The sequence below is a fragment of the Pseudopipra pipra genome, chromosome 2 (assembly GCF_036250125.1).
Source record: "Pseudopipra pipra isolate bDixPip1 chromosome 2, bDixPip1.hap1, whole genome shotgun sequence".
Lineage (NCBI taxonomy): Eukaryota > Metazoa > Chordata > Aves > Passeriformes > Pipridae > Pseudopipra > Pseudopipra pipra.
In genome coordinates this window covers 107802744-107827473 of record NC_087550.1, presented here as the reverse complement: position 1 = coordinate 107827473, position 24730 = coordinate 107802744, and the positions used below count along the sequence as shown (strand labels likewise).

General features: G+C 34.9%; 1 protein-coding gene across 1 annotated transcript in view; it reads right to left on the bottom strand.

Moving 5' to 3' along the window:
• IL1RAPL1 (interleukin 1 receptor accessory protein like 1) overlaps positions 1–24730 on the bottom strand; it is a 693374-nt gene that overhangs the window by 158351 nt on the left and 510293 nt on the right. The window contains exon 8 of the mRNA XM_064645616.1: positions 17969–18043. Coding sequence (XP_064501686.1) covers positions 17969–18043 — 75 coding nt within the window. The remainder of the gene's footprint in view (positions 1–17968; positions 18044–24730) is intronic.

Genomic DNA, 24730 nt, shown 5'->3' with positions numbered 1-24730 from the left:
TAACTTTTTACTGTCAGAGGACATTTGACAACAAGCAGCCACACTGAAATTACTGAGGATTTCCATATCAGTTTCTGCACTACACTGCCCCGATGTTAGCCCTTTATCTCTGTAAATGTGCTTTCCTGGCAACACAGTGATTAATGGAAAAGAGGTGAGTTGTTAAATATTTAGCTTTCATGTCTTATATTCTCCTTACAGGGATCTGTAAGAGCCACGCAGATGCAAAAGTCCTTTGAAATGTGGCTCTTATAAAATCATTTTCTAAACATTTTCAGATATTAAAAATGGCAAAAAGTAGTTCTATAAACTGTGAAAATGTCAGTAAAGGCTAGGAACTTATTATCATGTATTCGTTTATGCTTAAATCAGGAAGACAGCGTTATCAGTAAATATAATATTCTCAACACTATCTCCTATACCTTTCAATGGAAAAAGATTTCCCAGTTTATCAAATCCTGCAGGCATAAGAGGAAACGACTACTTAACCACATTTATCTGCTTTCCTCCTCTTTTCAAATATGTATTTTGATTTTTAAAAGCATGATTTTACAGTGCTTGCCCTATTCTTTTTAACCACTTAGGCACAAGCATCATTAGTGTTTTCCGTTCTGACATATCTCTGCCATTGTGTCTCAGAGGTGCATTGTTGCAACCAAACCTTATGCTATGGGACACTTTTTCATCAGCCTTTTTTCAAAATAAATTGTTACAGGAACATTGAAGAAACTTCTCCCAACCAACCCTAAAGAGACAGCTCTGGGCAAGGAAATGATTAAATCATTAGTAGCTCTGCAATGGCACTTTCTCTCCTTTCTAACAAGGGATAGCCCTCAACGTATACAATGAAAGTGGAATTGTGGCAGGGAACGAAAAGTTACTTGTCTTCAGCAGACCACCAGGCTCACTGTGGAAGTGTCCACAGCTCCAGACCCACACCCATCTAGGTAGGTGGCAGTAATTCCTTTCGTCTAAAAAACCTAAGCCTTTGCCTTTCTGTGAGGAGTGCAAAATGAATGTTTATGGTTTACAACTAGACCCCATGTAAAAGACTTGCCTGGTGAGTTAATGAGTTCAATTTATACAAATTACTCCAGGGAAAATAAAATCATATGTTTCTGAGCTGTTCCAATCAGCCGAACCAAAACTTTAATGAAGAATTAGCTCCTGGAAGTTCCAGGACTCAGGTTATCAAAGCTTTGTCAACATGACAAATTGCCTGACAAAATTTCTCTTTATTTAAGAGCTATTTGTGTCAGTGGGGGAATGAATATATGTAAAGAGGCAGGGGTGGATACTGAAATGTCAGGAACAGACTTTCTACCCGATGGTTATTTCAAAATTAGTTCTGGCCTCTCAGGGCATTCCTGGACTGCATGGATTTGATATTTGCACAGATTTTGCTAGCAAGCATAGAGAAAAGTGTGAGAAACAGATAATCCAGCACAGACTATCATAGATTAATACTCCACCAAATGCAATTTGCTATGGTCAATGTAGTCCAGAGAGGTACAGAGTAACTAGAAGGCAAGCATACCTTTGTCAAAGCAGGCACAGAGTTCTCCTATACAGGATCTACATCATCCTCCATAGCTGGTTTTAGTCATGAGCAGTCATTCTCACTAATCTTATGTGAGATTTTAAGCTTAAAAATCTTTTAAGCTTAAAACTTAAAAAAAAAAATAGTTACCATAATGGATATAGAAATGCTAGAGCTTCAAAGGCCGAGTGAAGAGTACCCTATCAATCATTCTCAGAAGACAGAGCACTTGCTGACCATCTTTTCTCTTCATCTTATCTCTTTTTTTTTTCTTTCCCCCCCAGTCAAGAAATACAAGATCTTGCTTTCATATACATGCCTCCTATTTTCTGATACTTATTGTAATCTGCTTTTATTCAACAAAAACACAACTGGATAATTATATACCAAGCATGGTCTAATACGACTAATATATTTCCTGCAACAAAAATTATTTACATTTCTTTAAGTTTTTATTTAACAAACACAAGGAATCAGTATTAGCCTTGCAGGCTGACATTGACCTAATAAACATTAATGTTATTGAGGAATGTCTTACTCAATATCTATTGTAATCCTGGCAGCGTGAACAAGAGAGATTCTTCCTGCATGGACTTATGCCCTGTCATTACAATCATAACCCACAGTACACATCATCCTTCCTTTCTGCATTTACCTACTTACTGTAGCACACTCCAGTACCCCAGTGAGGGAGTCAGTGGATTTTCCTTTCCTCTGTCACACAAGGGAAATCACATGTTGTCCTAATGTTGTTCTCCATAGTGGGCTGTGGCTATGTTGTACCTCATGATTCCTTCCTCTTGTTCTGCTGTTTGGCAGTATTTGCTTGCCTTTTCTCAACCCTTGCAGAGATTTTGTGTTCTTACCACATTCTCACCCTCTGATGTCTGAATTTCTGGTTTTGAACTGGCTTGTTTTTTTTTGTTTTGGTGGAGGCTCTCAATTTATGCCCCTTACACTTAGTCTTCCGATCTACTTCTTATTTCTTGCACTAATTGCCACACATATCTTTTCTGCTTTCTTAGAGCCAGTTTTTTGGCTAGAGGTCTTTGAAGGACACCTCAAATACCTCTGAGGTTATTTCTAAAGTTTAGATTGTTAATTGAAATTTGACCAAGACACAAGACATGGCATATTGGAAGATTTCTAAATATCACATCTATCATTAAAAATCAACATCTGATAACAGAGATGAGGAATTCAATAAGCACTCAGGGAAAAAATCTGCCATGAATATGGAACACAACAGAAGGTGCTGGGAGCACGTAAAAAGCTCTTTCATATTTCATTAAGCGTTTCTACTCAATGGTTCTTTCCATAGCTACATAAACTGCTAATGAGGAAGTCTATGTGTGATGTCTCACAAGCTTGTGCATGCATAGCTCATTAAGCCACAGAAACCATTTTGCTGACACAAGGTGGTCCAACAAAGGGCAAGCAGGTGCACTCAACTCAGTACTATTCATTTTAGCATTTCTTATCAGTTTAATCCCTTCCAGAACTAAGGTAGTGTTCTCTGTGTTGCTGAAACATCAGTAGGCTTCTGCCTGCAAATAAGGATCATTTGGGATCAGTGAGGAGAAGAGTACTAATAAATACTGCCTTGAAATCTGTAATCACTACACATAGTGTTTACTGCACATTTGCATGCAAAAGATTTTCTCTACATTTTGTTTCCTATTAAAATTAGCAGTGTGGGTAGGTGATGGATGCACCCAAACACATGGTCTGATTTCTTGCAAAGCTACTGAAATACAAAATGAAAGCTATGCTAAGCAGCATATTTTTGGATGTTAATGCAAGGACTCATCCTGAGATTACACCATGAGAGAGTTTTCAGTATCGAAAAATATCAATGAAATGAACACTACAAAGGATCATTGGTGGCTTCTATCTCTGCAGAGTCCTGTGGGGTGCCTGGCAGCTGCAAAATATCTTCTAATAAGGGCACTGAATTGTGTAGAATTTTTTATTTATCCAGTTTAATTTTTAGGGATATTTTTACCATACGGAATAAGTTTTGTTCTTCTTCTTTGCCTCTCTTTCTCTTCTTGGCTAGTAAGACAGAAGTAAGGAAAGAAGGAGGAAGATAATGTCCTTTATGGGGTTCAGAACTTTATGCGGTTCATGGAGAGTTCAATGCACTGAAGAAAGAGGGACTAAGAAGCAATAACTGTAATCTAAATCTCTTTCCACAGCTATCATGACTAGGTATCACTAGTTGGGCATGGCTCTACACAGTCCATACATAATAGAATAGAAGTCTTTCCTCAAAAACTTTGCAGTTTCTGTGACAAACAAGCATATAGAAAATCATGTGGAGACTGTGAATCAAGCAAATTTTAATAATTTTGGTCATAGTTTGTCCTGCCTGCCCATTAACAATAAATATATTTCAGCAATAAGGAGGATGATGCCTACCGTAGCTATATCTGCCATGTGTGAAAAGCACAGGTATCTGAGTGAGTGTTAGAGGATCCTCTGCCTAGTAAAGGTAAGGATGTGGGAAGATGAAGAGCTTTCTGACATAATGACTTTCAATGACTGTCACTTACGTGGAGGATACGGGGAAAGGAGAAAGTCTCTTCAATTCTTAGGGTATTTGGGTGAAACGTCAGCAGGAGAGGAGATCTCTTTCATTACAAAAATTACCACTTATGAAGCTTTTGCTGTTCCAGAAAATGCTCTCTAACACAAATCTCTCTTGCTTTACTGATACAAGAAGTGTCTGTCCCTGCTCTGCAGGCAGTATAGCCAAAGAATAATTGGAAACTGAATTCTTTTAAATGCCTCTCAGATAGAGAAGTAGAGAACAGTCCATTGCTGGCAGGTATTATAGCTCTGCAAAAGGCATAGTGTTTGAGTTCTAGATAATCCTGTGCAGTTACATTAAAATAATTCTTAGGAAATAATAACAGTAAAAGAAGGCAGAACCCAGACTAGAAAATCATCATTATTCATCACAAGAGACAAATATTTATGATAAGAGTGGATAGGGACTTTCCAAATAGAGAAAGACAGTTATTTTTGAAGAGAAATGTAAGAAGCAAAATTGGTATTAGGGCAAAATTTGATGGTTACAGCCTTTATATGAAGGATATATACGGCAGCAGTATTGCATGTAAAAGTCTCTATCTCCAGCAGGCAGGGAAGATTACTGAAGAGAAAAGTGCACAACCCTCTAGTGAGTGAATCCTGTCAAGAAGAGAAGGCACATTTTACATGTAGTTAGAATAAAATATTGAGAGTGCTTTATAAGTCTTTTTAAAGAATCAATTATATTGTTTTTCCAATATAGAATGGTTTCAATTGTCCTCAGGCTTCAGAATCAATGACATCCACAGAGAGATGCAAAGTCTTGAATCCTTGTTTATCTTATGCGACTGGCAAGGGTTTGAATTGCAATAACAACGGAAGATGATTGACTACAGAGAATCAGAAAAAGTTTGGGAGAAACTCATTATTCCATTCAATGCTGTGCTTCTGAAATTAGTTTTATCATTACTTACATATACCAGACTTTTATCTCACAGTATTTTTAACTTACTATTCCAAGCAGTTAGTTAGTAAAATTGAAATTTTAAGAGAAACTTATATAATTTAAACATTCTTAATAGTACTTTCTACTTAAATCAAAATTAATATATAGATTCTGACAGAGACACTTTTTCCCAGCATCAGTCATTATTAGGAAAAAATCCTAACATTAATGTAACATGAACTATTTCCTTTAGCTACACTTTGGAGATTATCCCTCCAGTCATCTATTTCTGTTATTGTCTTATGTTTTATAGAGGTAGCACAGACCTTTGCAAGTCTTGACCTTTACTAATGATTGACTGATTCTTTTTATTTTTTCCTTCTTCAATATTTGTTTAGAGCAAAATAAATATTCTTTAGAATCAACATTTTAAATAGGCAGAACTGAGTAGCACAGGCACATAGGGAAGAATGAAACCTATTGGAAAAAACTGTCCTTTTATTGTCCTTCCCCAGTTTAAATGCCAATATTAAACACCAAATTTATCAATATTTTATTTATATTTTTTCTTATATATTAGAAAACAGACAATAGATAAAACCCAATTGTTTCTTGTTTCTTAAAGCACTTTTACGGCTTACCACCAGGAGGGTAATGATGTAGGATGTGCGTTTTCATCTCTGCATAAGAAAATCTTCTTGGTTTTTTATTTATTGTTATTCCACACAGCCTGTAAAATCTACAGTTACAGTAATCTGGTCTTACTTATGCCTGTAATATACATAGGCTACACGTAGATGCCATAATCCAACATTTTCCCTTTAAAAAGCTACATTTAAAGGTAGACTAGTGGTTTAAAAATAATGTATCCTTATATACCCTTCATAAAAAGAATAAAAATTATTCTATGCAGAACATAGAATTTACTAGGGAATAAAACTGAAGATACATATCACATTGGCTTTTAATTATTTAGACTGTCTAGTCTTACGTTTCCTCTAGTTTAAACTGTAAAATTATATAAAAATTAGTTTTGTTTTTGTTCAGATTTTAATACTTTTATCTTTTAACCTACATGAATGTATTTCAGTGCAGGAAAATATGAGCTGCAAAAACAACTGGTAATAATTTTGAGATTATTGTCCATGTTCAGTTTTCTAATTAATTTTAAAATAACACCAAAAATTTAATCATGTTGTATATTCACAAACAAGGTAAATTTATGTACACATATTTATCTGTATGAAAGATAATGCATTTGGGATAGGTCAAGTACTAATCATAAATAAATAAACTGATCATTGCTAACTGTGAAGGAGCTGTTACATACCGAATAGACAAAATAAATATTAGACAGATAATTTAGTAAGGATTCAATATTGTTCTTTAAATCACAAATGTGTTATCACAGTTCAAAGAATTTCAAAATATCTTCTGTGGCACAGTAAGTGATAATATGTACTATTAGACTTTTGAAAAGCAAAGAAAACCTCACAGTCTTAAACTTCACCAGTGCTTTACCTTGCATTTAGAATGCACTAAATAGATGTTTAAGGAAATGCTGTCAGGGATCAAGTACTGAGGCTCAGCTCATCTACAAGCCTGTCACACTTGAGACCCCAATTAAGTGACTTGAAAGTAACCAGCAAATATACAGGCACCACTTTCCCTCTTCAGACATCTCTAACTAGTGAAGTCCTCCTTTTCATCTGTGGGTTGCTTGTAAATTGCTACTGGCAGTCCAACACTTTGGATCCCTTCATCCATTAGGCTATTTCTGAACGAATCACACTGAATTTAGGACACAAAAACTCATGAATTACATTTCATGCCTTGGGATATTATGACAGCTCAGCAGAGTTGGTCCACACCCACACTTGCTAACAGATTGCCACAAAGCAAAGGAGGAGAAGGGGCAGGAATACTGCAGAGTGGTGGGTGATAGAGCAATCAGTGACACCATCTTGCCATAATGAAGATAACACTTCTAAATGACAAGCAAAGTTCAAAGGAGGGGATGCTCAAGCTCTGAGAGATACCAACTTCTCTTGCTACAGTCTTCTCCTCTGACTTACTTCAGGCTGGAGCTCTACTTTTAATGACATAAAAAGCTTAAGAAAAATGGACTTGAGAAATAGGATGTATGCAAACACTTGCTGAATGCAGTGGGGGTGGGACCTTGATAGTTTGGCATGTGCGATGTGGACACAACAGCTCCCTGTTCTTTGCAGGAAACTATAGTTTCCAGTGAAAAGAAAAAAGGAAATAATTTCAAAACAAAAGTGATTTGCTTTTAAAATTAATAATTTGAACCATTTTAATTGATGATTGCCTATAACATAAAATCAGACAAAAGTAAAAATAAGATATACCTCAATCCTAACATCAGTCAAACAATATCTTTTCAATGTATTGTACACAGAGTCAATAACATTACTTGTGAACGTTGTATTAAAGTCAGTACATTTTTTTGCATAACAAAGCACTATTTCAAATGCATAAACAATCCTGAGTTCATTACTTTTTATGCCATTAAGAGGAACAACTAAAAAAGGCATGAAAAATAAGTCTTCTGACATGACAGTATCAAAAGACTGAAAATCTACCAAAGAAAATATTATCTACCTAAATTGAAATTGTCTTTGAATTTTGCTAAGCTGCATAAACATGACTGTCAAAAAATATTTGCTGTGTTTTCCTCAGTATCACTAATTTATTATGTACATTTCTGCTGAAAAACAAGAACCATCATCCAGTATGCTTTTTATTCATATTAATGAGTACAAAGGAGACAAAGCAAGTACAACATATAAACAAAATTAACTAAACATCTAATTAAAGAATTGATATGAGTAACACACTTTTTTCTTTTATCACAGTTAAACATCTTCCTTGCTCTCAAGTTTTTGTAACTGGATACAAGACAACCAATTAATTAGCAGTGTGATTAATATATAGGTTTAAATAACATCAAAATAATGATGGAATAATTCCTTGTCGTGGCCATGGTAAATCATTACCACCAATCTCAGTTAATAGAGTTACATTTCAATGAATTTAACATTCAAAAATGCAAACATATTAGAAGACCTGGGCTATAACTTTCTATGATATACCATAGCTTTTACATTTCTGTTATAAAATACTTGTTAAATGGTTCAATGTAAAACATTTCTGAAAGCTATATTTCAAATATTTTTGGAAGCCTGGCATTCATTCACCTGCTCTGTATAGGTATCATGAAGGAAGACATTCACACACTCCCACTTCAGGTATGTCATCCCAGATGTCTAAACAAAACATCTAAAATCTTACACAGTGAATGGAGCAAGTTGTCAGTTTGCCAAAGTCCAGACAAAAGCCACTTTGATGGGAAGATGCAGGTAGCTGAAAAGCAGTTCCATTCTGATGTGATGTGATTTATGTCACACAGGTGCCTCTTGATCTATATTGACCTTTTCGGGAACCTACTGTGACCAAGTCCTGACTTAGAGTGATGTTTCATTATCAGTTTGAGCCTAACACCTTCTCTCAACTTTTCTCCCTGGCTATACCTCCCATTCTCACTGTATCTTGGCACTAGGGCTTGTTGCACCTGTGTTACCATCAGCATAGCAAGAAATCCAGCTTAAATTGTTTGTCTTTCCTTTGAATTCAGCTTCAGCCCTGTAAACAAGAGTGCTGAGGTTGGATGGAATAAGAGGAGTGTGACAGGAGGCAGATGTCAGAGCAACATAGATTTACAACTCTTTAAAACAATCACACCAACGAAACATCACACCATTAGTAGCTAACCCAGCTGCCAGGTGGAATTGTGTGTCCTCTTGAGAGGCTCCACTGACTGATTCAAGAACATATTTGAGCCAGAAGTTTCAAGCTCAAAAAAGTGAACACTCCTCACAATATATAAATAGCAGGAACACAAAGGTGTTGACAGCAACAGAAGTTAGGCATCTTAATGGGTTTTGTCCATCTTACTCTAAATGGGTTTTTATGTTTTCGTTTGGTTGGGTTTGATATTTGGGGGGTTTTTTTTTTGTTTGTTTTGTTTTTGGGTTTTTTTTGTTTTGTTTTGTTTTGTTTTGTTTTGTTTTTGTAAATTCCTCTTTCATGGTGACTTAGAAGCATTTTAAACAGAAAACAACAAGATCAAGGGGTTTGCACATCCAGAGACTGCAGGAAACAGCAGCAAAATTTTCCTCTTCCCCAGACCTCTTTCCTCTGTAAAAGCAGGAGCCTATATATTCACTTCTTTCTTGAACTGCTAGCTCAGACTGCCCTGGAAACTATACTCCATTTTCTACCTACTCTTTCCTCTTTATGGAACTCCCAAAATAAAACAACTCCGAAAAAGGATGCCAGATCCATAAAACTAAAACTGGCAGTGAGTCGTAACAGGTATCAGTGCTTCAAAAAAAGTCTTTTGAATACATTGAGTTATGCTTTGTATGTGTCCCTCCAGTAACTACTACAATAGCATTTTAGTCCTCATTTTAGTTTTTGATTTAAACTGGTTTGAATTATTATTGCTGTATTCATCAGCATATGTGTCCACTATAGTAAATAAATTATTCTGAACAACATCCTGGAAAAAAACCTGAAGATCATTCATTCCCTAATAGCAATTCCAATTTATTTTGTCTTGGATTTTATCTTCCTAAATGTAACTTTTGTTTGTTTGTTTTTGCAAAGAAGAATAATCTCATTGATTAGAGTACTTCCATGACAGAAAATATTTGCATTTATAAGCTTTTTTAAGTGCCTGACCTTTCCAAAATATTAGAAGACTGTAAATGGCACTTTAGATACTGTATCTATGATAAAATATCTGTTATGAGATTAATTACCACTTGACAAAGGAAAAAAAAATTGTCTGCTCTATTTTTAAATAATCTTTATTTATGTAAGTATTGAATCTCTTTATTAAAAGTTGAAAAAGTCTTCCAAAAAGAAATCCTTGAATTTTGACTTAAGTGGGATGAATACTCTGTTTAAGAATGACTAGTGGGAGATTAAAACCACACACTAGAAAGACACAAAAATTCTCTATAATACTTAAACTATAACAAACTTATGGGCATCTTTATTATCAATCTCTAAACATATTTTAAAATCAGCACCAAGAAGCTAGTCCTCCTATGATTTTTAATGAGCAGAAATGTACCGTGCATGCTCTTAGATATCTCATGAAAGATCAGACTGTGAATGAATGATTAAAAATTACAAGCATTTATTACTTCCAATTAATTGCTTTGAAAGCTGTGAAACAAACAAAACATATGACCCTACATCCACAAATCTCCAATCTATTAATTACATTAGTGTACAGAGAAGTAATTTTGCAATGCTTGTTATAGTTTTTTCTAAATAAGCCTAATGTGGTTAACTGAAGCATGTGCTTCACTTATTTCTGAAGTGAATATGAATAGTTACTTGATATGTTTTATTTCATGGTGAGTATAACATTTTTTCTAATATTTCCTTTTCTACAAATATTAGTTATTGGAGTGAGATGGGTATGTTAGTAATACACTATTATTATACTATTATTCATAACTATTTAAAGGATACTTTAAGCAGCTGAAATTACTGATAAACTGCAAGGTGACATTTACTGCAGGGTTCTAGGTAGATGCTCAAGATGCGCCTTGCAAATAACTACATCCTGAGGTATAAATTTAAATTTGGGGTTTACTGAGCTGAGTTATGCCTTTTTTCTTTAACTTTGTAGCTCCATGGTTCTCAAGAGTTACCTCTGAGTTCAGTGAAAAAAGTGTTTAACACTTGTTTCTTTGTATTTGGTCTTTTATTTGTATACACTTTCAGATAGGTATGAAAACTAAGTGCTGAATAAATCTCTTGCTTCAAGTGATATTTTTCTTTCTTGTTTGGAAAATAGCAGAAGTACCTAAGTAGTCCATTGTCAGAATTTTACTTCAGGGAAAAGAATAAGAAATTAAAAGAGGATTGATTGTGGAAAATACTACTGTGTTATTTTTTGCTTATAACTGTCCATAGCATTCTAAGATGGATATAGGGCACCAGTTATGGTTGACATGTGAATGTTGAACACACTGCTGGTAATTTACTGTCAAATATGAAATTTAGACTAATAACCATGTGTATCCTAATATCCTCAAGCCTAATCCAAAGCCAAGGAGTTCACAGACCTATAGTTCTTCATCATGCATTCATTACTACCAAAATGCTATATGAAGGTTTACAATATATGCCATAAATAAACTATCGTTGGGATATTTTTTTTAATATCAATTATGCTATGCAGTATCAAATTGAATTTCTGTATTTTTTTTATTTACAAGTTCCTCAGATATTAAATATATAAAATTAAATAGCTAGTAAATTGGAAATTTATGACAAATATGTGTTGACTATCTTAGGATGATGTGTATTCATCCATAATATCCTATGTAAACAGACATGAATAGCACTTCGGCTGCACAATTTGAAGTCTCATTGCTACACATCTGTTAACAAATATAAAAAAGATCCTGTTCAACTGATTGCTTCAAAATATTCATACTACTATGGTATTCTAAACTGTAAGAGTTTATCAAAAGCATTTAAGCCTTTGAGACCTTTAGAGTTCCTTCAAATATCTTTCCATTTCCTATTGACACAACAAGCTGTCAAATCCCTGATAATTATTGCTGCTAAGAATGCATGTAGATTTAGATGGATTTGTCATAATGAAACCTGTGTGCAGCACTAAATCTTAATAGAAATGTACAGTATATCTAAGAAAAAAACAATGTTCAGTGCAGCTTCATGTAAAACTACTCCTCATTTGGATTGCATGAGCATGTACTGACTACACTAATAAGGCTGGAAAGCATTTATTCTAGAACTGGAAAGCAGGTTAATTCCTGTGAGTAAATATTGTACTAGTGTTTGTCATTCCACCAACACATTATTCTTGAGATCAGCTTTATATGTGAATACCATTGCTGCTCACAAGAGATCCATATCTCTAGAGCAAGATATTCTGGAAGAGTTCATTAATTTAAAATAGTTATTAATTATAAGTCACAGTATTAAATTTTGAGTTTGGCATTTGCTACTTAACATTTTAATGTGTTTGCATAGCACTGCTTTGTGATTATTTTTTCTAATGCAATGAAACACTCGTGTGTCTTTCAGCATCAGACACAATGAACCCCCTACATACAAGTTGGAAGCACAAAGTATAGCTTGAAGAAAAAGTCTGGCAACAAATGATGACAGAACAGTGTGAATCCTGATGCTTCAAATTTACAAAATTACGGGGTTTTTTAGGACTATAATTTTACATGAAATAATGTACAGTACATGCCTAAATTGCATTTCTTGGTATGTGGTATTCTGTAGTTATTATGATCTTGGTTATAATAAGTTACACCCTACTGTCTCCCACAGAGTATTCTTTTAAAAGTTTTGCTGTATCTGATTATATTTTACTCTGCTAGTAAAGGACATATGGGTTTTGATTGTTCAATAAAGTCTTAAGTACGAAACCAAACTTTTGGATGATTATCCAACTGATATGAAAAATCTTTTCAGGTTCCATAGTCTTCTTTCATATTATCAAAATAAACTGGTTGTATTGCACAAACAATGTGAAATAGAAAATTCTCATATATCTAATCTGTACATAAAGAATGAAATGTGCATAGTTGCAGACAGACTAAACACACACTTTTTATTGCATTAAATCCTATTTAAATGCTTAACACTGAAAGTACCTCAGAAAAGTATGGTATATACTATTCTCTAGAGCAGACATTTCTCAGTGGATTATAATCTAACACGAACAAAGAAGTTTTACTATTCCACCAATAAATCAGATATGTCTCCCAGAAAAAGCATTGATAAAGTGAGAAAAAGTTTAAACAAATGCATTGTCTTTTTTAATTTTATTTTTTTTCAAACTCCCCTAATAGTTTTCTGAAAGGAAAATCCCAGCTCTCAGGTAAAAAACCCCAGATGATAAGTTTGAAGTAAATTTTAAATCTACAGTTTTGTTAATTTCCATATGAAACTATGTTAATCTAATAACAGAATATATCAAAGTGTTTAATTGAATCACATGATCAAAAAAAAAGTTCAAATTGGTTTAAAAGACGATGGTGTAATTGGATAAATTTAAAATTCCTTATATGATGAAAAAACCCATGTTCCTGTTACAGAGTGAATATAACATTTAAAGGAAATGTGTAGAGATAAAATCTGTAATTTTCTCTATTCTTTCATTTTCCTTTCCATCCTGAAAGGAGTCACTGATTGCTAGTTATTCAATATCATTTTAGTTAATTTATTTATATATCTACTGATTAAGCTAGTTAAGGAGTCTTTTTATCTTTAACGAGGCAAATTTGTGTGCAAGATTTTTATGACTAGACAGTACTATAAAAGAAGCAGCCTTCTTCCATTTCTGATGGGGAACCTCTTTGTATTATTACTTTAAAAATAGTTTATTAAAAATAGTTTAATCAATTTTTTTCTTGAATATATTCAGGAAAGGGGGAGAAAGAAGAAATCCCCAATTCACTATGTAATGGTTTAACTTTATCAAAATAATGCCCTAGATAAAAATGAACAGACATTCACTGCATATTTGGTCACAAGAGTAATATTTTTGTGTGGGATGATATTCAGGAAAATTCACTTTATCCAGACGGCACAGATAATGTTTAGGTTCCTGTACAAACTTTGCTTTTAGGTCCATTCATAAAGCGTTGGAAATCTTTTATTCCTTTTTTTTTTTCTCCCTTCTCTAACTTCAAGGCTAGCTAAAAATAATTCAACAATAGCTTTATTATTCTAGGTGAATTTTGGCATGTCAAATTACAGCCTTGTGCAGAACCAGGAAACACATTGAAAAAAATTGAGGAGAACAATGTCTAACTACTTTGTGAGGTGTTTAAAGTAATTTTTTCATGTTTTGTAATTTTTTAATTCAGATCCATTACTGTTGGTTGTGGAATCATATCTGTCTTCTTTAGTAACATGAGGTGAACCAACTGGATACTCAAATCAAATTGTCTCAAATATTTTTTGTTACCTTGAGAGGGACAGATATGGGACAGTTCTGGAAGCAAAAACAGATTCATCTGAAAGACGGGTGAATTTAAAAATTACAAAAAAACCCCACAACCATAACATATTTTTATATAAATTTACATATCATGGATATTGTATATTTATATCATAAATATAGATCAGCATGAATCTAGAATTAAAAATACAGTTGCCTGAAGTTTTAGGATTTTTTGTATGTAAGAAACAATGTTAATAAATTCCTTTCTAAACAAATCTGAATGAAAAAGTTTGTGCTTTTATTATTATTACAAGAAGGGTTTATGTTAGCAGGGATTTGTTTATCTGATTTTGCTAGCCTTTAGAAGGTAAGAGGAAGAATATTGTGGTATGCAGTTCCTTAGGTCATTATGTTCTTCATTACCCTGCCTTGCCTCCCCTGGCCTCCCATTGATTGCCAGCTTTTCTCCCCTCCCTGGCATATGCTGCTACCAGACTACAGGGTGGCTCAGAGCTGAGTGGGAAACACTCTTCATCTTCTTACAGCTCCAAGCTTTGCAGGATGCAATCTCTCAAAGACTGTATTTAACATAATATTTTATCTGGAGTGGTTGTTTCCAGAGAAGAAATTTATACTGAGGTCACCACCACTGTCTAAAAACCCTTTAACAGCAGAAAAGCTTAAAAAGGAGTGTTCTTACCCCTGCAACAGGATTAAGTAATTGATTACAAAATTGGAAGTGAAATAACAAAAAACATTAAGTGCAGAACAGGATAAATTGGAAACTAATCCCTCTTTCCTCATCTACGTTTCTCTGCTTAATTCTTTGGCTGTTCCATAGGGATTGTATATGAAAAGCCTTTGAGAAATTAACTTCTCATTCAATTTTTATCCTGTGCTTCTATCTTATGCATTTCTAGTTACTATTCAGTGTAATAAACAGATATTTCTGATGAGATCTCAAGATACTTGTGACTCTCTAAAGTTGCTCATTTCAGTACAGCCATGCTCAACACTCTCTCAGATATCAGTTGAGTAGCATGGTATCTCTTCCACAACTAACCGTGGATAACTTGAGAGTGATGGGAGATTCATTGGATTGAGGTGTGCAGATTCTCCAGCTCTCGTTTCTTTCCTTTTGTCTTATCAACTCAAACTGCAGCAAGCTGATGCCATAACACTCTCTCAGTCACCCCTTAGAGAAACTCCTTCCTTAGTGTGCAGTCATCTTTCAGTGTGATGCTGTTTTATGGAAGCCATGCAAAGTAACACAACAGGTCTGTGGTCCCATGATATTAATTTCAATTGCTTGTGTACAGAAGAAACCAGTATATCCCAATGATAAATGTCAAGTATCTCTATCATTCAGCAGTGCTGGAGCCAAATGAAAAAGATATGTCTGGACTCTTCCCACATTGATTTAGACACTAAATGGAGGTACCCTGTTTAAGTACTGAACTCCAGTAGCTTGTTCAGCAGAAAACCCACAGGACTTACTGATGCCTTCCTCAACATTGTGCCCAGCACCACTCCACAGGAGAAGATTTGGAGGTAAGCCATCAGTACTGACTTTTTAGTACACTATGTGCACCTGCAGCTGCACACACATCCCTGTATATTAGGTGTGCACCTCCCAGAGCATGCCCTGACACATACAACCTGCTTAATTTCTGACTCAGGACAGAGGACTGCAAGGTGAGAAGGACAGAAATGTGAGTGAAGAGTGGGGATTGTCCCAGCTCCCCACCGCACCGGCTGGTGACCTGCTAATGAAATCCCAGACTACCTCAAGCTCCCAGTTCCTTGCTCTCTCTTTTCTTTTGGAATGGGATTGCCACCTTTTCCACTTCTCCAGCTTCCACCAAAATGTTTGTTTTCCAGATAAGGGACAAACACATCATCCCAAACACATTCTAGAGGACTAACATATTTTGTGGCAGTGTCTAGACCAGTATGCAACATGTGGTCACCCCAAGACTCAGGTAGGCACCCAAGTTTCATCTAAGTGAATTTCAGCATTTTTCTGATGATAAAATATTCTGCATTTTTTCGCAAGGTATGAACTGGCCCCCAGAAGTGGCTTTCCTCAGGGAAACATAGACCTTTCAAAGGTTATCCAGCAGGACCAAGGTATTAAATTTAAAGAGTGGAACAATACAATTTCTGTGTGAGGGAACTATCAATTTTTTGTACTTGCTCCAGTTCTTACAGGCTATTTCACAGGCTTTTAAACAACAAATTAATATATTCTTGTAACTTCTTGACATAAGGTTAAGTACTGTAGATTCACATTCATTTATGGTCTGATTTTCCCATCTGTGTCTGAAAGTGACATTTTCAAGTTAACTCTTTCATATTCATCAACAGCTATTTAGGTTTCTGAATAGAATCTTTTTCAAACCTAGCTCTTTTCAAATTTTTTAATCTGTTTTTTAGAACTATGAGAAATCAAAACTGATATTAATTCTAAAAGTCATTGACAAAAAGCCTCTGGCTAGCCATTACTAATTGCATTTTTCTTGAAATAGTCTCACCACACAGTACGTTTAGCAAGACAACATCAAAGCCCAGAAAAGTTCTGCCTTTTGGGGTTTTTATTTTCAACAAAAATATTCTAGTAAGCAACACTAGTTTAGAAACAAATGTGCAGATCATTTTGCTTTCTCTTCTCTAGTCTTGTATACAAACAATAACATAAAATCATATAGGACTGTCATACAGGAAAAGATTTCTGAGTCATCATATCAGAAACAATATCTTCAGAAGAACAGAAAGGAGCTCTAGAAGGAAACGTTACATTTCTCCTTTTCTATATGATTGTTTTTGAAAAAACTGTATATCAGCACTTCAGAATATTACCTGAATAGCATGAATGATTTAAAGTAACAGTTTATTAATTTCAAAGAAAAGACGAGTTATTCTCTGGCCACTATTAGCCACAATGTGGCAATCACCATAGAGTGGTCTGCCAACAACTGTCAGAATTAATTTTCAAGCCTTCTGCTTTTTCTGATGGTGTGCTGCAGAATGTACTGAGTTTTACTTTCTGTATTTTTTTTCCTATGAGATTTAGACAACCATCATATTTGCATCCATTTTCTTCTGTAACTAACATTCTAGAACATCTATCAATAGGTTACTATTCTGACACCAAAGCATAATTCCAAAGTAACCTACTGAGGACTCTTGGTTTCTTACAAGTTGCTGTCTGTGTCAATCCAAGAAAGAGACAGACTGTTACATCCTGCAAACTGTAGTAACTTATGCACTTAGTTTTGGAGCCTTTATTACCTCTACAGCAGTGGGACACTAAAGTGACCAAACATACCCACCATCCACTATTCTAGAAAAAGTGAAACAAAATTGTTTTTTTCATGCATCAATTTCTCTTGATTGATCTATACGTAAATATTCTTACATTTAGAATAATCAGATGCTATTATGGTAAAATAACTGTTTGCTGGATGATTCGACCAACACAACCTTTATAATTACAGAATATCTTTGCAATTCTGTAGGCATCCACGAAAGCAAAGAAGTCTTGCAAATCACAAAATCCCACTGAACCCCACAGTAAGTATATATGCACATATATATATATATATATATATATATATATATAAGGGGAAGCTACAAAGAAAAGTTCAGATTCACTTATAACTATTGACTTTCAGAAAACCTAAAACCCAGTATCAATAATATTCAAGAAATTAGTGTTCAATACTAATTACTAAGATGTTTTTGGGGAACAACAGTCTTCTAGATGCTCTATGATGCATCTCTGCATGGAAACTAAGTATGCCTAATGTCTTTTCAATGAAATTATTAATGCCAACATGCCATCAGATTACCATCATAACATATCAAATACCTTCATACAATTTGAACAGAGATTACATTTGCTACTTACCTAATTGGGTCTCCTGAATTGTTAGCTTAGTCTCCAAGGGATGTAAAAGCTTTGGTGGTTTATCTGTTAGTGGTGCTAGAAAAGAAAGAAATTCACATATATAGTGTTCTGATTATTATTGAGTAGCATACCTATATTTGTTCAGGAAGGCTTTGGTTTTTCTTTTATTTCAATAATATTTGCGCCTTCAGTAGCTGTAAATGTTTTTGCTTAGACAGTAAATATAGCACCTAAATTTAGAATATTTCACATGCTAAGGCATTAAAGGCACTTGTGTTAAAAAAAAAATCTCTTTAAAACCTCACAAAAAACCCCCAACATGCACTGACATTGCAATTTTATATTTTCATAAATGATATCCAGCACTTCACAGTTTGTTGTTATATTTAATTATGTCTCTATAAAATGTAGACATTGACAGAGAAATAAAATAAACTATACTACTGTAAACCAATTTTGAATAGTTTATGAAAACTTTATTTAAAACGATATTACCAAAACTGAAACTTTGTAAAGTGGAGTACTAGAAAAAGGCTCAGTTTTCAAAATCCAAGGGATGGATACAATAAAATAATGTCAAGAATCCTAATAAGATGGCTTCTCTCCTCCCTTTTGATCTACCCTGAAATATTGGTAACTTAGGCAAACTGTGGAATAGAAAGTGTTTTGTAGTGGTCAAAAACCTTCTGAAGGTTCTTGAAGTGTGTTCAAACCATGCATCCAAGTAGTGCAGCTATTCTGTTAGATTTATCATCTGTATACTTAATTCATAGAAGTGACATTGATTATTACTAACTTTGTTTCTATTAGGAAGTGTCCTCTTTACTATCTCTGACAGGTGAGTGCGTGTCATACGAAAAAAAAGAACGATAATTATTTTTTTTAATACTGATAATAAATATTCACGGGAAAGTTCCAGCTTTTGTAGTCACTTGCAACGTTTTGATATTTTGCTTTTCAACATTAATTCCTACTTCAGTTTTTAACACAGATTATGGGCTGTCACAGATTTAAAATACATTTGGCATTTTGATATAACTCTATAATATTTGTTCCCTTCAACTTGTCAAAATCAATGCTCCTTTTCTTACTGACACACACACATACATATCCATATGTGTATGGGCTTAATCTACTAAACACACTCTGCTGTCAGTGGAACAGCAGTTGCATTCTCTTCACTACATTTCTTCTGCTCTTTTATTAAATTATCAACTTTCTTTAAAATATACAGCATTAATTTCAACTTTTCAATAATTACAGAGTGAAAACACTACGAACTCATGTTTCTGCTTTACAGAAAATGTCTGGGATGTTGACCCATCAGGTCTAGCACTGAATCAAAATTCAGGAGTGGGAAAAGAACTGTATTTGATCCATAGACGTCCTTTCAGTTTTTTCTTCCAACAACAACTTCTATTCTCTATGGAAAATCATTCTCACTGCAGACTTTGGAGAGAATCACAACCCATGTTGTTAATATATGCAGATACATCATTCTTCAACTGAAGTATGAAGTTATAAAATTTTTGCCCAGTTTAATTTTCCCATAACTTGTGAGATTCAAAAAATAATTTAACAAAGAAAATGTTACTGAAAATAATAAATTAGACACATATCTGATGTATCATAATCAAGAAACTGTTGGAAGCAGGTCCGATAGAGCAAGTTGTCAGGACCTCCAGTCGTGTTTTGAACATCTCAAAGGATGCAGATTTCACCAATTCAGGTGTCCCATCCCCCCGTCACCTTCCAGACCTGCACTGGACTCAGTCAAGTAAATCCATGTCTTTTTGTACAGCAGAGTTCAAAATTTGTCATAGTATTCCAGGCGTGGCCTCACAGATACTAAATAGCTGTGAAGGATCACCCTCACAGATGTGCTAGCTAAATTCTAAGAGCTGTGCAGTTGGCCCTTGCCAACTCATGCTCATCTTATTGTCTACCTGGGCTAACAGGGCCACTGCTGCAAAGCTTTTTCCTACTCAGTCAGCCCCTGGTTCTGCACTGTAGCACCAGTTATTAACCAGGGGTTATTCTACTTCTAGACCAAGACATTGCATTTGCCTTTGCTGGACTCCATAACTTTCTCCAGCTTGTCAAGGCCTCCTGAAAGACCATCCCTGCTCTCTACTTTGTCACCTATTCCTTCCATTTTGCTGAGAGTGCACTCTGTCCCATCATCCAGGAATACATAAAACCTCTAAGCAACAGTAAAACAAATATATACCAGAACTGTGTCATACACTTATTTTAAAGGGAAACTTACCAATATTTCTGGCCAGTAAGAGTTAATACTTTGTAACACAGCACAACTCTAAGATCTCTAAACAGGGGGAAATATCCATATTCCATTGTTGGATTCCTTTTATGTCTACCAACCTCATACTGTTGTGAGTATCTCTTTAATACAAGTAAACACAATTCCCAGGGCTAACTCATTACCCTGTCTGGAAAAGTGAAAGTATCCCTAAGTATTCTGCATTCCAGAGTTTGAGACTGTAGAACAATATTGTGAATGTGGGTAATACAGGCAAGGAAAATAATTTTAATAACTTGATGTGCTTAAAATATCGGTTTTTCCAAGGCGACTTAAAAGTTGTCCTCAGCCAATCAGCACCTTTGGTGTCTGTTATTTAATCTATTTCTTAGCCTGAAAACTTATATATATTCTGGCATATTGATCCCTGTGGCCTGATGCAGAGGTGAGAATTTCTCTATCTGCCTTCTACCTTTCAAGTTCACACTCTCCACAGATAGCAACATTAATGGACACACAGAGTTACTGCAATCCTCATTTAGGTTCAGAAATTCTGGACTAGATCTATGTGTTTTCTATAAACTCTTTCATGTTCTTCAAACCATGTGGAATGGCTTCTTCACTGGGTAAACTCACTATTCAAGAGGCTCTTCAAAGCAATAATATTTTCAGATGGATATATTGAGGCACAGTTAACTACTAAACTGAACAGCAAAACCATAATTCAAGCCTTTCTTCCTAAACTATTACTAAGTAGCAAGAATCACCCAAAATTTACAAAACTCACAACTCCATCTGGTCTCTTAAATAAGTTAAATACCTTTTATTCTTTTTTTTAAAATAAATATATGCAGGAAGGCAATAATTTTCATGTCCTACCAAAATATCCACGACTTCAAAGTACTTCCTGTTCTGTACTGCATGCAAAGAACAAGAATTCTTTTGAATATGTTTAAAAATAAAAAGAGAAAATCCTCTTCCCACCAGGTAGTATTTATCAACATGGTTGTCATACAGGAGGAACAGAGTGCTCAGATTCCTATTCTTGAATGAGGGAATTCTCAAGTCTCTTGGCAAGAATCTTAGTTCCTGGATATTATTATCTACTGATTTACTTCTCCCTCTCTCCTCTCTCACTGTCTTTTTTGTTTTTTTGAGATTTTTCTTGCCCCACTTAAGAGTCAAGAATGTTATCCCAGACAAAGTTAACCAAAAATGATATATTCCTCTCAAAAAAAAAAAAAAAGAAGGGTTTGACAGGTCAGTGCCTTTTAAAAAAAAAGCTGATCACAAATCAAGTTTATAGCTCATCTTATTTTTGACTTGTGAACCATCACTGATAAGTGATTTGAAATAAATATCTGTCAAACTTGTTTTTTATTAGAAACAAGCTGAAGTTTAAAAAAAAAGGTGAAGTCACTGATTCTGAAGCTTCATTAAAAATTAATATTTAACTTCAGAGACATCACTCAGCTGCAGATATATTGATCCTGCTCAGAGAAAAAGTGCCTAAATTCACATTCCATGTCTATCAGATTGGATGTACATTTGAAATATATTGAACAATTTGTCTTATGGTAGTGAAACCAGGAGCCACACAATCAGTCACCCAATTGGAAACGAGCCAGAATATAATATTTTTACATCAGCCACCTACTTCCATTCTCCTCTTCCTATGTTGCTGTTTTAGCTTTAGATGCACGTGGTCACATGCTACATACATATATTTGCTCTATGAAAAACACTGTTATTTGAAGAGACCAGCCACCTGTTAGAATTTGACACACATAATGAAGAAATCTTAGTTCAGACTGTACATCAAAATGGAACTAATCTGGACATCAAAGTGCAACTGCCTCAAACGCACAAGCTTTATAATAGAAAAATGAGAATTCTGTATTTACATCTGTTTTACAAAATGGTCTCATATGTTCCCTTGAAAATGATTTCAAACATTTTTAATTTCTTAGAGGAAGACAGGGCTGTGTGGGATTGTCTGCAACTCAGAAAGACAGTTTATTATCTGGATATTTCATTCAAGGGCAAAAATTCACATGAATAGCTGCCTTTCTTGGCCAGTCTGAGTTATATATATTTTAGAACATATCTTATTCAACAATTTTATTGAAGTAAAAATTATTTTTTGAGGATGAAAATTCTTCTGATTTTTCTGATATTTGAGATAATACAATGGGATTAAATCTCTTGTAACTGGTCTACTCTGGATTGATCAACATAACTGGTCTACTCTGGCCTCCAATCGGGAGGCCTGGAGACACACCATCTATAACGCTGCTGATGCTTTTGAGAAAGCACGCAGCATCACCCTTGAGGAGAAAAGACAATGCAGAAAGAATTGTGCCTTGCAGAATATGCCACCTAAGGAGTCTTTCTGTTGTGCCTTTTGCAACCAGACATGTCTATCTTGTATTGGCCTTTTTAGCCACCAACGTGCCTGCAGCAAACATGGGTAGAGCCCTTCCCAAATCTTCGTTCGCGAAGCCCAGCCATGAAATCTCTTTTGTTTATGAATTTAGACCATTTCTAGAAAAAAATACTGACATGCCCCTGGAAGATACAACTATAGCACGGGGGAAGAATAGGGGGAAGAATTCATTACTTTGTGAAGGTAAAATATTCCTACATTTTGAAATCAAGGGATATCAAAAACATGGATTTCTTTTCTTGAAGTCTACGCTATTTCTTTGAATTCACCCCACAGTTCAAAAGATGCTCCACCTCTTTGCTTGCCTGTAGAAATTTAAGAGAATTCCTCATTCCAGTATACCTTCCTGCTAATTTTCTGAGCTTATGTCTCTTTTTCTTCTCTCTTTGTGGTGCAAATTTCGTCATAGGTAAATGATTGAGGAAACAAGGAACTGTCAGAAGAGGGACATCAGGTCTGACTGGCTATAAAGCTGAACAGGTTGCCCAGAAAAGTTGTGGATGCCCCATCCGTGGTGATGTTCAAGGCCAGGCTGGATGGGGTCCTGAGCAACCTGCTTTAGAGGAAGGTGATCCTGCCTATGGCGGGGGTGTTGAAACAAGATGATATTTAAGGCCCCTTTTAACCCAAACCATTCTATGATTCTGTGATAGTGCCTGGCACTGCTACCTGCTCCACGTGCTCTCAGAGTTGGCCACTGCTTTGCTGTGAAGTGCATGTAGTGGTACTCACCCCTCCAACTCCCACATCTCAGCACTTATTCAAGCATTGTCAAGCATGATAATCTTATACCAACAACGGTGGAGAGGTTTGAAATTAGAGTAAAACAATGGATTTGGGTTTTAGATTGCTATGTTTATGTGTCTATTTCATGAGAGAGCTCTTGAAATAAAACACAGTCATTGGAAAGCCATCAGCTGTGAAATGATGAAATCGATTGTCATATTTAGAATCATAAGTAATTATGAGAATAGAAGGAAAAACTATAGCATTTCAGTTGATAATTACAGTGCCTTGGAAAACACCAATGTATACTTTTATGTTTGATTTCTCCTTTTTAATAGTAATGCCTGTAAAAGAAATAATGCAGTAGTAGTAATCTACAGTAGACTGCAATAAAATTAATTATGTGCAGCCTGAAGCTGCACTCTTGAAACATTAATCTACACAGTCACTGTCCAGATGAATATTCATACGGAGAACTCTGAGGTTCCTCAGAGCAAAAGAAAGTAGTGCAATGCAAGGGTGTTGGGTTTTTTCTTTATTCCTCCTTACATAGATATAGCCACATATATTCAGATATATCTCTAGAGAAATCACTGCCTTTTAAAAAATAAATATGTGGCAAGATCTTTTATAAGAGGGGAATTCTTTATACATGTTTGAGCCTTCTAACAACCTTAAATCTCGATTCGCAGTTACATTCAGATTAGTTGTCATTCACAAGGGCATCATTTAAAATCACGTATGCCATGAATTGCACAGCAGTCCTCTAAGAATATTCTGCTTCACTGTGTGAACTCTGAATCAAGCAGTTCAAACAGAGGGCAGATACGTACAAGGATACTGAAGACATGTCTGTGAAGCCATAGGCATATGACAGTAAATGAGCTGTCTAATGTGACTTAGTTATCACTATGACTGACTGAAGATCAGCTTTTATCTTCTGAAATGTTCCCATAAATCTTGCACTGAGAGGCAAAAAAGTCTCTCTCTTTTCTCAGTTTATGTCTGTGTCATTGTCTTTTTACCACATATTAGAAAAAAACAATCCCCCACTCCTATTACCTTGGGCATACAAATGAAAATGGTCTTTATTTTTCATACCTAATAATTTCTTCTGATGTTTTTCCCAGAGTGGTTACAATCCTTATTTTTTTTACATAAGAAAATTCTCCTAAAAAGAACTATGTAATAGTTCTATTCTATTCAATAGAATATTTGTCCTTCCTGTAAGGAAGTGCAGAAGCAGCTAAACTGGTAACTAATAAAGAGGCTGTTATTATACAAAAGTTTCTGTGATGCATATAGAAAAGAGGCACTGCTAAAATGAAAT